This window comes from Rhinolophus sinicus, linkage group LG09 (assembly GCF_036562045.2).
Source record: "Rhinolophus sinicus isolate RSC01 linkage group LG09, ASM3656204v1, whole genome shotgun sequence".
Taxonomy (NCBI): Eukaryota; Metazoa; Chordata; class Mammalia; order Chiroptera; family Rhinolophidae; genus Rhinolophus; species Rhinolophus sinicus.
The window spans coordinates 16,990,029-17,005,237 of NC_133758.1; the positions used below are offsets into that span (position 1 = coordinate 16,990,029).

Consider the following 15,209-nt stretch of genomic DNA (forward strand, 5'->3'; position numbering starts at 1 on the left):
TTATAAAAGGTTTTCCTAATAAAACAGTCACATTTTAAAGCCCATACATCAAAGCATTATTGTTTTTCTTTTCTTGTAAAGATGTTATTTCTTGTAAACAAAATTTTAGTACCAAAAAAATAACCATCTCATCATGACTTACTATTACCTATAAATGAGTATCTATAGTTCAAGCTATTCCTTCAAAACAAAATTTGTGTTCATGGTTACCCGGCAGAAATGGAATCTAGTCTTTTCTGTGATTACAGTTTTATAAAAATAATCTACTACACTGGGTTTTCAAGAACAAGAGTAACAGAATTATTTTGGTTTTTTTATCTAAATGTATATGGACCTCTCTGCATACCCTGGATCATGGTTTCTCAGTCCAATTGCCTTATAGGTGGCCATAACCCTAACAAATCCTGTAAGTGTGATGTGTCAGTTCTACATACAGAAATCCTAGCCATCTATGTGCAAAAATATTAGCATCCCCAAATTTCCTGATTCATTGCCAATAAAATGATCAATTATGTTTTATAATCGCAAATATGATAGGGAGTAACATTTTAAAAATGACTTTGTTCCTTCTATATTAAATAAAATCCCCAAGTAAAAGCAAATTAAGACATAAAAGTCATAATTCTGTTAGTTTAAAAGAAATACAATACTTATTTGAGTACAATGTTTCTTTTTAAATAAATTTTGTTCCTTGAAACGGCATTAGTCAGGGGTAAATATTAGTATATTTGAGAACTTTTGCTTCAAACAAAAGAAGACTATCGAAATAGAATATAGTTCTTGTCTTTCTCTGTATCAACATATTGGGGATGAAAAAATGGTGCTTTGATAATCTAGTTTGTTTCCTTCTGGTAACAACCCAAGGAAAATAATTTGTAATTCCTTAAATGCTAGGAAATATGATAAAAAAGCAGGAGAAGAAAGGAAGAGGCTTTCCAGCACCTGGGCCTACTGTGTTCATTCTGAAAAGCTAATGAACAAGTTAAATTTTCTAGCAGTTCAATGTTCCAGAGATAATTACAAGAGGATAGAAACAGGAGTGCTTGTATTTGGCTGCTGCAAGTGTTGTATATTATAGTAGAGCAAGGGCTGTGATATTTGTGTGTATATATATATATATATATATATATGTATATATGTATATAAAATATATATATATAATATATATTATATATGTACATAAAATATAGATCTACATTATATATACACATATATGTTATATGTACATATATAAAATATATATATATTATATATATATATATATATATAAATATATATATATATATATATATATATATATATATTCAGTTGAAAAAGTAAATTTTGCAATCCAGGATTTCCTTCTTCAGGAAATAAATCATATTCAAATACAGTCAGCATCCAGGGTCAGTCAGTAATGTCTTATTTACATTTCAGAAGAAAACGTTTATTCTTTGTTGGAGGAGACTTTTAAGGAATACGAGTATACACACAACATAGTTACATCAATTTCTATGTTCTGTCCTGAAAGACAAAACTGAAGTGGAGAAAAATGCTAATAGAAAATGGGTCATTACTGGAACAGAAACTACAATTTGCTTTCCAAATTTAATTCATTAACAACCTACAATAATCATAAAAATTATTTGACTTTAATTTGGCAATCTTTTAATTTGAATGGCGTATCTGCAAAACCTGTAATGTTGCTGCAAATAATGTCTTTTTTGGGGTGATGTTTATTTCTGATTGCTTTCCTTTAGCTTATTCTTTTCTCCCTAAATTCGCATGTTTTTCTCCCTTCTATTTTTAAATTTGTTTCACTACTGCTTATCAAATACAGCGCCTAAAAATATAAGAGGCTAACAATTATAGAGACATTTCACTAACTCCAAAAGATAAATTTACATGACAGAGGCAAATCTGATCAAAATCACATCAGAGATTTTTGCAAAACATTGCAAAGATTTATACATTGCCCGAAGTAATAGCTACTGACACTAAGTTAGGTCCATTACATATGTTATATTACTACTCCCTCATGATAAATCAATAAGGAAGGCATTAACCCTCACACTATATGGATATAGAAACAGGTTTGATGAGATTGGAAACTTTTCTAAGATCACATACAGTTATTAAAAAGGAAGGCTAGGATTTAAAACCACAGAATGAATGAGTTTCTCTAAAACCCATATAAGTTCCCTGCTATTTCCCAGAGTGTAGAGACCAGTTAGGGCAACCCCCCACCTTCCCAGCACACCCCACTGAGGCTCATGGATAGTCAAATGATTCCCCTGAGTGCACACAGATAATCAGAGTCAAGTCAAACCAATCCTTGTTTGCTTCTTTCTACTATATAGTTCGGTCTTATTTTTAACGCTGAGACACGCTTGGAATGGGAGATGTTTCTAGAAATGTGATTTCTGGCATTAGGTGCCTTATATTCAGCTATACCTACCCTAATTTAAGCCCTTTTGAAAATTATATCAACTTTCCAGACCAGAAAATCATTAATCACTGGTTAACATTGCTTTATAAATATAATCTTATTGGACCTCAAGAATAGCTTCCAATACCTATATTTATAAGGGAAGAAGAGGGATGATGATGAAATATTCAACTCTAATCTGTGAGGCAACAAAGTCTCTCTTTATCCCGCCTGTTTCAATTATTTTACTCATTCCTACATTCAATTGTTCTATCTAGCGTATTATGTCCTATACTGGTAAGTATAAGTAAATAGACTTCCTTTTTCCCCCTGATGAAATAGCCTTTAATCATTATAACATTTATAAAAAACAAGTGTAGTAGAGGTAAACAAATCCTTCCTTTAATTAATTCAAGTGTGATGGAAGAAAATGGCAAGGTCAGTGCCACTCACTGTACCGTTCTGTAACATTTCTTCACATGGGCGCCACCATTCACCCCATAGAGTGCGTGGGCGAGGAAAAGTTATATGTGTATAGGCAATGAAACAGTGAACATTTCAACAGCTTACCCTTGAATTGACCACTTCCAGGGAGATGTTCTGTGGTGGGGCACTTGGCACTAAAAGGAAAAAAAAAAAAGCAAAACAACAAGGTAAGGTAGTTACTGAGGAAGTCATGAAAGACAAACTACAACACTCTTTGAAAAGACAAAGTGTCTTTTTCACAGTTCATAATGATAATTAGATAGGTTGATCCAGGTGTTACTTTCAAATTTTCCAGGAGAGATAAAAAATAACTGCATTTGTTTATTTTTTTCTTGCTTGGTGGCCAGTTATTCATCCAGGGAGCCCCCACAACTGTTAGGCAAGTGAGCACCTGCTGTGATACCAAATGCTGACATTTAATTACAGCTTTCCGGAGATAACCTTCCCCGAGAAACCAATAAAAACACGCAGATTTCCTAGAGTGGTTTTAAAGGCTTAAGATCTTGGGCATTTCAGGATCTGCATGGTTTTATGATGAAATATGTCATTGTAAGGGTCACTCGTGTTGCTTAATCCCTTTAATGTAATCTTTATTATCTCTTAAAAAGTGAAAAGAAGAAATACATCCTTTTTTTTTTTTTCTTTAGCTGTATGTAATTAAACCTGTGTGTCACAGATACAGGTTACCAAATAGCATTCAGTGAGTTGATTCTATTAACAAAGGAGCAGTTTGTTTTTCTTTGTGGATTTTCTAGGAATTTTGTTTCTCTATACTGCATTTTGATTGTCCCACGCCTCCATGAAAGACGGGAAAACAGATACAATTTTCTTTATAACACTTAAAATGAATATGTACTATATCAAAAAGTAAATATTTTATCACGTGAGTGACTCAAAGACAAGCATTCACTGAATGGCTGTTATGTGTCAGGCACTATTGTAGATGTTGGAGGTCTCATAAAAAAATAAAGCTCTCTGTCCCACGATAGGAATGGAAGTATCATTCAATAAATGCTTAATACATATTAATCTATAAAATGAGTAGTACCTATCCTTTTTCATGACAGACTGATGAATTTAATAGAGAAATACTCTTAGCATTTTCAAGAACTTTTTATCACGTTTCCTCTCTTTTTACATGAATTTGGAAGACCACATCTATGTTTTTCTAAGGTTCTTACATTTTATCCAGAATTTATTTATGCCCTACTCTGACTTTAAGTTTTGAAAAATAATCACCATAAGGCCATGATATATGTCTAATCTTTATATCCTTTAAACTGACATTCAATTAGTGTTTATTGACTCAATGATTAAATGAACAAATGGATACGTACTTAAATATTAGCTCTTTGGCCTTTCTGGATGTGATGGGAATTGTAATCACTTATTTTGTTTTGATTTTGAACATAGTGCTTGATAAAGGCTACAGCCAAGGTAGCTTGTCACTGGAGGCTGGTTTTTCATGAATTGTGTCAACAAGTATTCTTTCAAAAAAAAAATTTCATAATTTGGGACCTAGACTTTAGTATTTAATTTCTTCTAGTTCATATTACGGTTTTCTTATGAAGTACGGAATATAACCCCCACAGGGACCAGGAAGGATTTTTGTCCCTTTTGCTGCTGCATCCCCAGTATTGACAAGAGTGCCAGGCACAGGGGAAACAGTCAGCAAATATCTGTTGAATTAATAGAAAAGTTGTAAGAGATAATAATTTTTTTCATATTCAGAATTATTGTCACACGTATTTTTGCATTTTTTTAAATTAAGGTATAACATACATAAAGTGCACAAATACTTACTGTATGAATTTGATAAGGTTGTGTGTGTGGGTTCCCATTTAAACACCACTGAGATCAAGATATAGAACATTTATAGTACCCAAGAAAGCTTACTTTTATCTCTTCCCAGGCAATACCACTTTTCTGACTTCTAATTCCATAGATTAGTTGAGTTTACTAAAGATTAAGTCATAGTTGGTTTTTTTGTTTGTTTTTCCAGGATGGCTCTTCTTTTACTCATTATTATTTCTTAATATTCATTCACATAGCAATAGATTTTGTTTCTTGGTTTTTGTTTATTTTTATTGCTCCACAGCATTACAATACAGCATATGACCTTTATATTTTATATTTATCTATTCTACTGATGAATGTCATTTGGACTATTTCAAGTTTGAGGCCATAAGGATAAATATGCTATGAAAATTCGTGCATATGTCTTTTGGTAGACAATTGCACTCATTTCCTTCATTATGTACCTAGGAGTGGAAACACTGATAGGAGTGGAAACCCTTATGAGGGGTACACATACTTGTACATTAAGCTTTAATAAAGTTTTCCAAAGTGGTTGTAACAATTTACACTACTATTAAGTATGTAGAAAAGCTCTTGTTGTTCTATATCTTTACCAGCATTGGGTATTTTCAATCTTTTCAATTTTAGTCATCTGGCAGTTGTAAAGTGTTTTTGTCTCCTTTCCCCGAGGACTAGTGATGTTGAGCATCTTCTCACATGTTCACCGTCATTTGGATATCTTTTCTTTTTGTGGCGTTCCTAAGGTATATTTTTATCAATATGGACCAGTTTCCCCCAAAACTCATCTCTAAAATTTTTATTTTATAACTTACATTCCATTTTCATGTTCCTATTATTAAAACATTAAGACATTATTTTTCTCTAAAGCTAAAATAATCAGAAGGGCTCTTCTGCATCTGGCAATGTTCATCTCATCTCAACTCTACACATGCAATGCTAATGAAACAGGATGCCCTGAATGACCTTCACTAAGCCCCAGACATCCCAGTACAGTCTCCAGGAAAGGAAAGAATGCAGAAGCCTTAATAAGATGATATCTACACCGCCTTTCTTAAAAAGAGAAAAGACTAGAGATAGGCTGGAAATTATAATAATTGTGTGATGGAAGGACTAAACTGATAGCCTCACAATGAGGAAGAATTTAATATAATCCATATTCAAATTATTTGTAAAGAATTGAAAACTAAAAGTGGTACAAACTGAAAAAGAATGCTATGCTCTAAAACACACATTATCACAAACGTCTGAAAAATAAAGTTCTTTCAAAGCAAAGTTTGGCAATGATGTACTACTATTACATGATAATAAATTACTTCTTAAACATGAAACAATCTTTCTAATTTGTATTTCAAAGAATGTTGTAATATTTACATATCATGTTAAACTTTACTAATCATATTACACCCACTTTTTGACCAATTAAATAGTATCAAAATACAATTTCAGTAACAGTAGTTGGATTTATGACAGGTGACTGAATTATGGAGGAAGGATAAGATAATAAATTTATTATGTTTTGTTCTAGGTACTGTGCTAGTTGACATGTAAGCCTCAAATGTCATTTTAATGCAAGTTTATACAGTATTTCCAGAAAGCCAAGAATATATAAGATAAAGGATAAATGTGTGCACTTCCTTTTGTAACTGCTACAATTTCATAAGCATCAATATTATTTTCTATATTAGGAATCGAAAGGCAGAAAGTCCCAAGCTGGACTTATAAAAATGGTATTGATGTATTTTGTCTATTTTTTTTGCAATATAAATTTATCTTACTTTCCATTACTGGCATGCTGGCTATTCTTGCCTTACACAGTCAGGAAAGAAAATAGAGAATTTTTCTATATTATTTTTAGTTATCAGTTGCTACTCTCTCATTCAGGCTATCAATTTCCATATTATTTACAGATAAATAGATAGGATAAGGTGCTTGGTAGAAATGAGTGGGATCCACATTTATCTGGGCTTTTCTTTATTTGTCTTCTTATCTGACAATGTTTCGTTGTCTCATGAGGCAGAAGAGAAGGATATAGTTCATTGCTTTTCTTTTCAAAATGTCAAGCAATTTATCATCTACAATAGGTTCATTAAAGCCGATCAGAGGTGTTTGGTCTGGAAACTCCTCTCTGTACGGTGGAACATGCTGGTTTGAAACACCTCGTCATGAGTCATTCTCGTAGAGTAGATCAAGTTCCCACATTAGTAAAAGGATCACCATAAAGAGAGTCACTTGAATTCCTCCCTTAGCAAGTGTGTTCTGTCCTGTACACTCACTTTATGAACTGTGATAATTCATATATAATTATGAGCTTTTTTCTTGAAGGAAATAATGTGAGACATTTATTACAGAATAAGAGAAACTCATTATATTTCTGCATTGAATGTGCCTCGTTACTTACTAGCTTATGTGACCTGTATCTTAGTTTTGTCACCTGTTAAAGTAGGAGAAAATATAGTATTATGAGAATAAAAGGTTAATATTAGAGCAGGGCCTTGCACTAATAAGTACTCAATAAATACTAATGGTAACAGTGAGGAGCAAATTCCTATAGTTAAGGATGCCTATGAAATTGGGTCCTTCTTATTTCACGATGTTTCATTGTCTCATGAGACAGAAGAGAAGGACATAGGAAAAGCTTATGTGGATACTAATAAATGTTAATTAATTCATATAATCTGTTAAGAACCTACCTATGTCAACTAGTTCAAGAGACAGTGTTTGGGAACAAACTGACAAAATTAGTTACATTCTACACTCGATATGAAGCTGGCTAGATTGGTGACCTACAGTCCCAAATGGTTTGAAGGAGTGAATCACTAAACTGACGATATACTAGGTAGAGGAATTTGAACACACAAAAAATGATGTTTTTTTCCCAGAAAAACAATTAAAGCAGAGCTAAAATAGGGATGGCACCTCATTAGAAAAAATCTTAGCATAACAGGGGATCATTGTGATAATTAATTTGAAAAAAAATTATTGCATTTAATATTTGTTTTTATTTAATTTTGCTGTGGTCCCAATATAAACTTTTTATGGTAAGGATTCCTTTGACCTGATAAGAAATATGATTTTCTCTATAACACACATGCATTTAGACACAGTCATATGTTAAATTAGCCACACAAATGGGAAGTCCTAAAGATACGTTTATACATACAAACATTTGTACAGGTTTGGTTGAACTTTCTGATTAATTCAATAATTATTTACGGAGTTAAAAGCAATACAGAGGTTAATATAACATCATCCTTCATACGAGGAGCAGAGCATAATGAGATAAATGATCATGCACCTTGGCATAGATTGAATTTATTAAATACTTAAATATATGTTCACTCATGCTCATGTTTTAGGTGCTTACATGGAGTAGCTCATTTAATTTTCACATTTCCCTTTTATAATATCCAGAAAGTCAAGAGAAAGGGGCTTGACCGAGACTGGGAAGTAGGTGACTATTAAATGTGATTAAATACATATTTATATGATGTGTGGCCTCAGCATAGAGAGGAGACATCCAGTTAGGGTGGCGAGAGGGGAAGTAGATGATGGGAATGAAAGTCAAGAGTACAGGGCTGTGTTGTTGGAAATTAAAAGAGATGAGTTGATTGTAAAAATGAGTGCAGACAAGGTCAGAGAGCCCACTTCAAGGGGGTTATGAAGTTCCTGCTTTCTCCTATCAAATGCATCTAATAGAGAAAAGTGGGGGTCCCTTGCACAGTGATGCTTGTTAGGGTCATGAAATCCTTTAATTTAGTGACAGGCATTTTCTGACTCTTAAATGTTGCAATACTTACAGATGACAATTCTTGGACTAGGTAATGAGTAATAATCTATCTTTCTCACTTATGACATTTAAACCCTAAGTGGAGAGTAAGGCCACAGTATTACAGTTCAGAGTGTGAATGAAATCTACATAAATTATGTAAAATATCCATTTTCATTTGTTTTCCTTTTATTTTTATAATTATAAGTTGTAAAGTAATTTATTCTGCCAATAAATATTCTGTTCTGTCTTCAATAACAGAATCAGATGGATGGGCATAAGAATTACATTAAAAATGACACTGACGCAGTGTCACATATAAAAATATTTTTTTACGTTGAAATTGCAAATGAGCATTATTCCTGTGTCTTTTTTGCACTACCCTTAATAACATGAATGCCCTTCCTCATTCCACTGATATTGTCTGAAATATCTGCCTAGATAATTTCATAAATTAAAGAACGGTGAATTGGTCAAAGAATCAAAAGCTGAAGTCATTTATTTTTTGAAATTCGAAAGATCAATAATTTATAGAATTACACACACCAACATGGAAACTGCTGCTGAAAAGAAATAGCTTGTTGCCTTTTTAATATTCATGGAGGTCACATCTCTGCATTTCTACACCTGCCTCAATTTTCACTCGCCCCACACATATATTCTGCTGTACTTTATCTTCAGTTTGCATTAAATTTCCCAACATTTTATTATCATCCATTTCTTAGATTTCTAATTTCCTCTGCTACTGCTTTGTCAAATCCATCCTTTTCATTCAGCCTTGTTCCTCTTTTTTAATGGCATTTAAGAAAGTATGAATAATCTTTCATTTGTCAGGCATGGTACAATTAAAAGTGAACATTTTCATATGTAGTTGTAATGCTTCCAATGCTGTACTGTTTGGCCTAAATCCTTAGAGATATTCATATAGTTTCAAACTAAGAGGTGTATGTAAGAGGATTGTCCATCATTTACCTTTTTTATAATTTACCTCCTTTAAGAACAAGAAAGAAACATACCAATGTAAATTAGTCCACACACATTCACAAATGTATTTATATTTATAGAAATAAAGAATAACACAAAAACTATTTTAAGCTCTTACTCAGTAGTCACACTTTGAAGATTACCTATTAGGACATACTGACTCAAAGTGTATACCTTATGAAAAATTCAATTTGACTGTAATAGATAGTTTGAGTGAATCGGCCAAATTTCTAATTTATGCTAATATATTCCATAAAGTATTCGTTAGGAAACCTTGAAAACGGAATCTATGACATACACACAATATTATTGGATTATCACAACAAATATGTGAGCCAAGTTTCACTGTCCATAACTTACCATCAGAAAGTGTAACCACCGTTATATCGTCAGTAGAGACTCCTGGTCCATAGCGATTATAAGCTAGGAATCGAAGAGTATACTCCGTGAATTTTTTCAGACCTTCCAGCTTGTAAGATAGTCCATCAATCTCTATATTCTGGAGACATAACAAAGTGCCAAAACTGTTATTCAGGAGGCACATTAAAGCAGAAATGGCAGGCATTCTGTGCAGTCTGTAAATTGGATATTAGACTCTAACTCACAAACTACACTTGAGACTTATAATGAGTTGTAAAACCTACTTATGACACACGCTACACACTCCCCCGCTAAAGCCCAAGTTGCTCTGTAGACTCCTAGTTAAAATAGCTCCATGCTATTTTTACAGTCATTAAGTTCCAATTTGTTTAACACCACGGAATACACTGAATGGTGCGCAGCATTCCGCCCACACCCAGACCCTGACAGGCAGAAGGCAGCTTGTAAATCCATGGGAATGGAGACTTGCTCCCATACCCTAAATGAAACAGTTCACCAAGAAACGATGGATTTGTTTTCCCTTGCTGAAATATATCCCCATCTCTTGAAACTGACAGATACTTTGCCATAATTTTTATCTCTCAGAACGCTGTGAGGTAGAACTGTTTTCAGCACTTCACAGCTGCAGAAATGAGGTACCAGAGGTGAAGGTCATGGACAAATCAGAGCCAGTTCCCTCTAGAAGACTCATTATTTAGCTCTCCATATTGATCCTCACACTCACATGTATCTTGGGGAGCATCATTGTGAATTGATTTAAATAGATTGGTAAAATGCATTATTGAAGAGCTAAAATACATAGAAAAGTGGATAGAATAGTAAGATGAAAATGAGAGCTAGATAGAAGGGAAACAGCAAGCAAGAAAAATTGAATGAATGATTACATAGCAGGAACACTTAGCAATTCTCTTACAATATAACTTGGGACTTGGAATTAATTCTGAATAGAACTGTTGCAAAACATTTTTTAAAATGTTTACGGGGAAGCATGAAGACCACAGTATACTTGGCAAACTTCACAATACATCGTAAGAACTCTGCTATCCCAAGGTCACCTCTAGGTCTTTCCTATTTAACCATACTCTTGTCTATACATCTTTTTTCACATGAAGTTGAGAATCTGAAAGAAAATGTCTCAACAGTCATATACAGGTTAGAACAAAGATTAGAAACAAAATGCAGCAAGGGGGAAGGTAGCCTTCTGCAGTAAGGAAGACTGAAAAAAATAAAAAGTCTGATGGTGGGGAGAAGACAAAAATAACATCACATATGTAAGAATGAAAAAAAGCAATTTAGCTGAGGTCACTGAATATGTTAAATCCTCATCTAAGATAAGGACTGACAATGCAAATGCTTTCTGGGACCAGATGGGTTAATATAGATGTGGTTACACTGGCCCAGGCAACTACATACTCAAACAAAACCTCAGTGTCCTTTATGTTGACTTCATCTCATGATCCATTTGCCTCTCTTGCCACCAGAATTCCATTTAATTGCTTAACGTTTTCAGTAGCAGGTGCCTTAACACTGGTCAGCTGTGCAGTTAATATGTTGGACACTGGATTACATATCAAGACTTTACAGACTTCCTCCTGTTTCTCCAGCCCTAGAGCCATCCATAGATGGCAGAAAGGGGGCCCATTCCCTCACCTACCTGTTCCTTTCCCGTGGAGACCTCGGTGCAGAACAATCTGTAACCTTGGACCGGACCATTTGCATAGGCAGGGGGTTCCCAGGTAATAAGAATTGAGGTAGGTGAGGTAGATACAGCTTGCAGGTTTTCGACTGGCCCTGGAACTTGCACTGTATACAAGAGAAACTGATTAGTATAAGATGGTTCTCTTCCTCAAAATAAACAGAATTATATTTTTTACAGTTCAAGGAAATGATAGTAGCCTATACTATTTTAAAAACCATATGAGATAAGAATATAAAAATTACAAAATACAAATATAATGAAATTTTAGAGTTATCACATTTTAAAATGGAGAAGAGGACTTATATTCATCCAAACGTCTTATTTCATTTAACAGTTGAGGAAACTGGTCAAGGAGTATAAGTGCCTAGGAAAATGGCAGAAAAAGATGGGATTCTTAACTAAATCCTTAGTGTGGCACATTTTCCACTATCTCAGTATGCCTTTGCCTGTGTGATGCTAATAACTGCAGAGGGAAAGAGAGCACACAATGAGAATACTTGTACATCATGTTTCTACTTATAATTCAAATAGGCAGCACAGCTATGGGTTATTTACCACATTGTTTTAAGTCAGCATTTTAAAGGCTTGCCCTATTCTGGGTCCTTTAAATTAATTTCAGGATTTAATTTTCAATTTCACTTTCTAGTATTCTATTTTCTCTCATAACTATTACTTTACTTAACGAAGGATAAGTAACTTCCTCGTTAAAGAAATCAGACATCACAGGTCTACAATCACTTAACCAAAACGCTTGTGTCCAAATGTGTTTCAAGATCCAGGAATTTTCATATTTTAGAAAGGTTAAAATGGAGCACATGCAGTGTTTTATGTAACTCCTGCAGCGGGGTCTGTGGTAGCATCCTGTTATCAAATCATTTATTTGCAGCAAAACATACGATATTCACACCCAATAGAATTATAAAAGACTATACATAGCCAAGCATAAGGTCAGGTAAGGTAGGGGTACAAAACAAGTTAAGAAAATCTTTCAGATTCCATATTAAAATGTTGAATGTGTGTATAATTGTTTATTTGTTCAAATATACATGAATATAAATATATGGCTTGTAAATCGTAACTGGAATAGCCATGTTACTTATTGTAATCAAAAATAAGTAAGTAGTCTCACTATTGCAAGTATAACAACAATTCTAACTTAAACATGCTGTGTATTTTCCTCAGTCTTGGATACCACCTAGCTTTGGAAAGATAAACATTTTAGGCCTGTAATACAATTCTGTGAGTTTGAACTTCCAGAGCAAAAGAGCAAAACCTGGCTGACATATCTGATGATACACTTCTTAGCTCAGCAAGGAACCTATGTCTTTGGATCATTTTTCAGAATTTGTTCCATGGAACCCAGCCGTCTTAAGACATTACTGCTCACACATTCATTTGGGGAAAAAACAAACATATTCATGCCAGAAACAGGTATTTTATGTCATTTTCACATATTTTCCCACCAGGCCCCAAATCTTGAGAAACTTCATTACTGACAATTGCATTCTTTTCACCTTAGCAAGTGATTGTTAACAATTTCCAAAAAACGTATTGGGAAATCATATAAAACCTACAGAAAATGTTAAGAATGAGAATAATGTGTAGAATACCCATGTTCCCATTATCCAGATTTACCCATTGTTAACACCTTGCTCTATATTTTCTACCATTTCTCTTTCTCTCATATAAATATATATATATATATACACACACACACGTATATATAATATATGTATATATATGTGTGTATGTGTGTGTATATATGTATATATTCTCTTTATATAAACATTTACGTTCCATTTATCATTTATTATATATAGAATATATAGTGATAAAGCAAGCTATAATCTCTATGTAGTGATAAATATAATATATAAATATATATTGAGAGAAACAATATGTATCTATTATCTCTTGATAAATAGAGGGGACATGTATGTATACTCAGATTACATTCAGATTAAGTTGCACAAATCATAGCTCTTTATCCCTAAACACTTTAGAGCATATTTCCTAAGAGTATGTATGTGAATAATATCATTATTAACTTCAGTGCATTTCTTCTGAATACAATACTTTTATCTAATCTTCATCTGTACTGCAATTGAGTCAACTGACCTGATAATGTCACTTACACAGCATTTCTATTGCAATTCAGGATCCAGTCTAGGGTCATGTTTACGTTTCATCACAGTATCTCTTTACTCTGCTTAAGCTGAAACAGTTCCAGTCTTTATCTTTGAAGCTATTTATATTTCTGAAGGCTATAGTCTTTTTTATTAATAGAATGTTCCTCATTTTGAGATGGTCTTTGTTTCTTCATGTTGAATTTAGGTTATACTTTGCAGTCGGAAATGAAACATAAGTGATGTCTGTCCTTCCGGGGTATCGCCTCCAGAGGCACAAGATTGCTCTCAGTCCCTTGTATGTTAATTTTGAGTTCCTGGTCAAGGTGCTGTTAGATTTCTCCATTGTAGAGTTACCTGGTCCCCCTGTGCCCCACTCCCCCAACTTTGAATGCCTGCTCCACCGCTTACAGGTAATAAGGAGTCTGTAGGGAGATACTACATTAGGCCCATGTCAATATTATTTTCCTTGTCAACTTCCTTTTGAGTTAGCATCTATTAGTGGTTCTTGATTAAATCAATTTTTACCAGGATGGTGACAAAAGGGTGATTTTGTTTTTCCTATTCCAGTACTTCTGCATTAACCACTTGGCACTTGATATTTTATTATAAGCAAGTGCTCATATTTCTCTCTGTTTATGTATCTATTATTGGTATGGGCACATGGATTTCTGCTTTTTATGGTCTATAATTCATTATTGTCTTTAATTATTTTGGTGTTCAAATTGTCCCAGATTTGGCCAGTGTGGGGAGGGAATTCTCTTTAATCTAGTTCCTCCATCCTGTGCATTGCCCCATCATTTACTGGAGTACTTCCTTTCTTTCTGACATAACATATTCCAGGATTATCTTGATCCTGCCCTAGCTCTGGAATCAAATATTTCTCCAAAGATATCTGGTTCGTTTCAGTGGGGAATATTGAGAAGGAGATCTGGGTGTTAGGTGTACTCATTGCTACTTGAGTGTCTTTCTTCTGGATGCTTTTGGTGAACAAGAAATATATGAATGTATACATACCATGTTTCCCTGAAAATAAGACTGGGTCTTATATTAAGTTTTGCTCCAAAAGACACATTAGGGCTTATGTTCAGGGCATATCATCCTGAAAAATCATGCTAGGGCTTATTTTCCGGTTAGGTCTTATTTTCGGGGAAACACGGTATATACACGAATGCATACCTGCATACATATACTCAAATATACAGATATTTCTCATGATTCTACAGAGATGCCTCTTATTCCAATCCATCTCTGCAGCATTTATTCTTGCCTTGCTTCTTCTTCTTCTCCTTCTCCTTCTTCTTCTTATCTTCTTTTTAATTTTTATTGGAGAATATTGGGGAACAGTGTGTTTTTCCAGGACCCATCAGCTCCAAGGAAAGTCATTGTTTTCAATCTAGTTGTGGAGGGCGCAGCTCACAGGCCCACATGGAAATTGAACCAGCGACATTGGTGTTATGAGCACTGTGCTCTAACAACTTAGCTAACCAGCCGCCCGCTTATTCTTTTATATGTACTTTTTCCACAGGGAGACTTCTTATT

At 33.9% G+C, this 15,209-nt stretch overlaps 1 protein-coding gene across 3 annotated transcripts in view; it reads right to left on the minus strand.

Moving 5' to 3' along the window:
• DCC (DCC netrin 1 receptor) overlaps window positions 1–15,209 on the minus strand; it is a 1,035,569-nt gene that overhangs the window by 258,144 nt on the left and 762,216 nt on the right. For all 3 annotated transcript variants that reach the window (XM_074339962.1, XM_074339961.1, XM_019721869.2), the window contains exons 10-12: window positions 11,497–11,645; window positions 9,822–9,960; window positions 2,978–3,027 (exon numbers count right to left, since the gene is read on the minus strand). In XM_074339962.1, coding sequence (XP_074196063.1) covers window positions 2,978–3,027; window positions 9,822–9,960; window positions 11,497–11,645 — 338 coding nt within the window. The remainder of the gene's footprint in view (window positions 1–2,977; window positions 3,028–9,821; window positions 9,961–11,496; window positions 11,646–15,209) is intronic.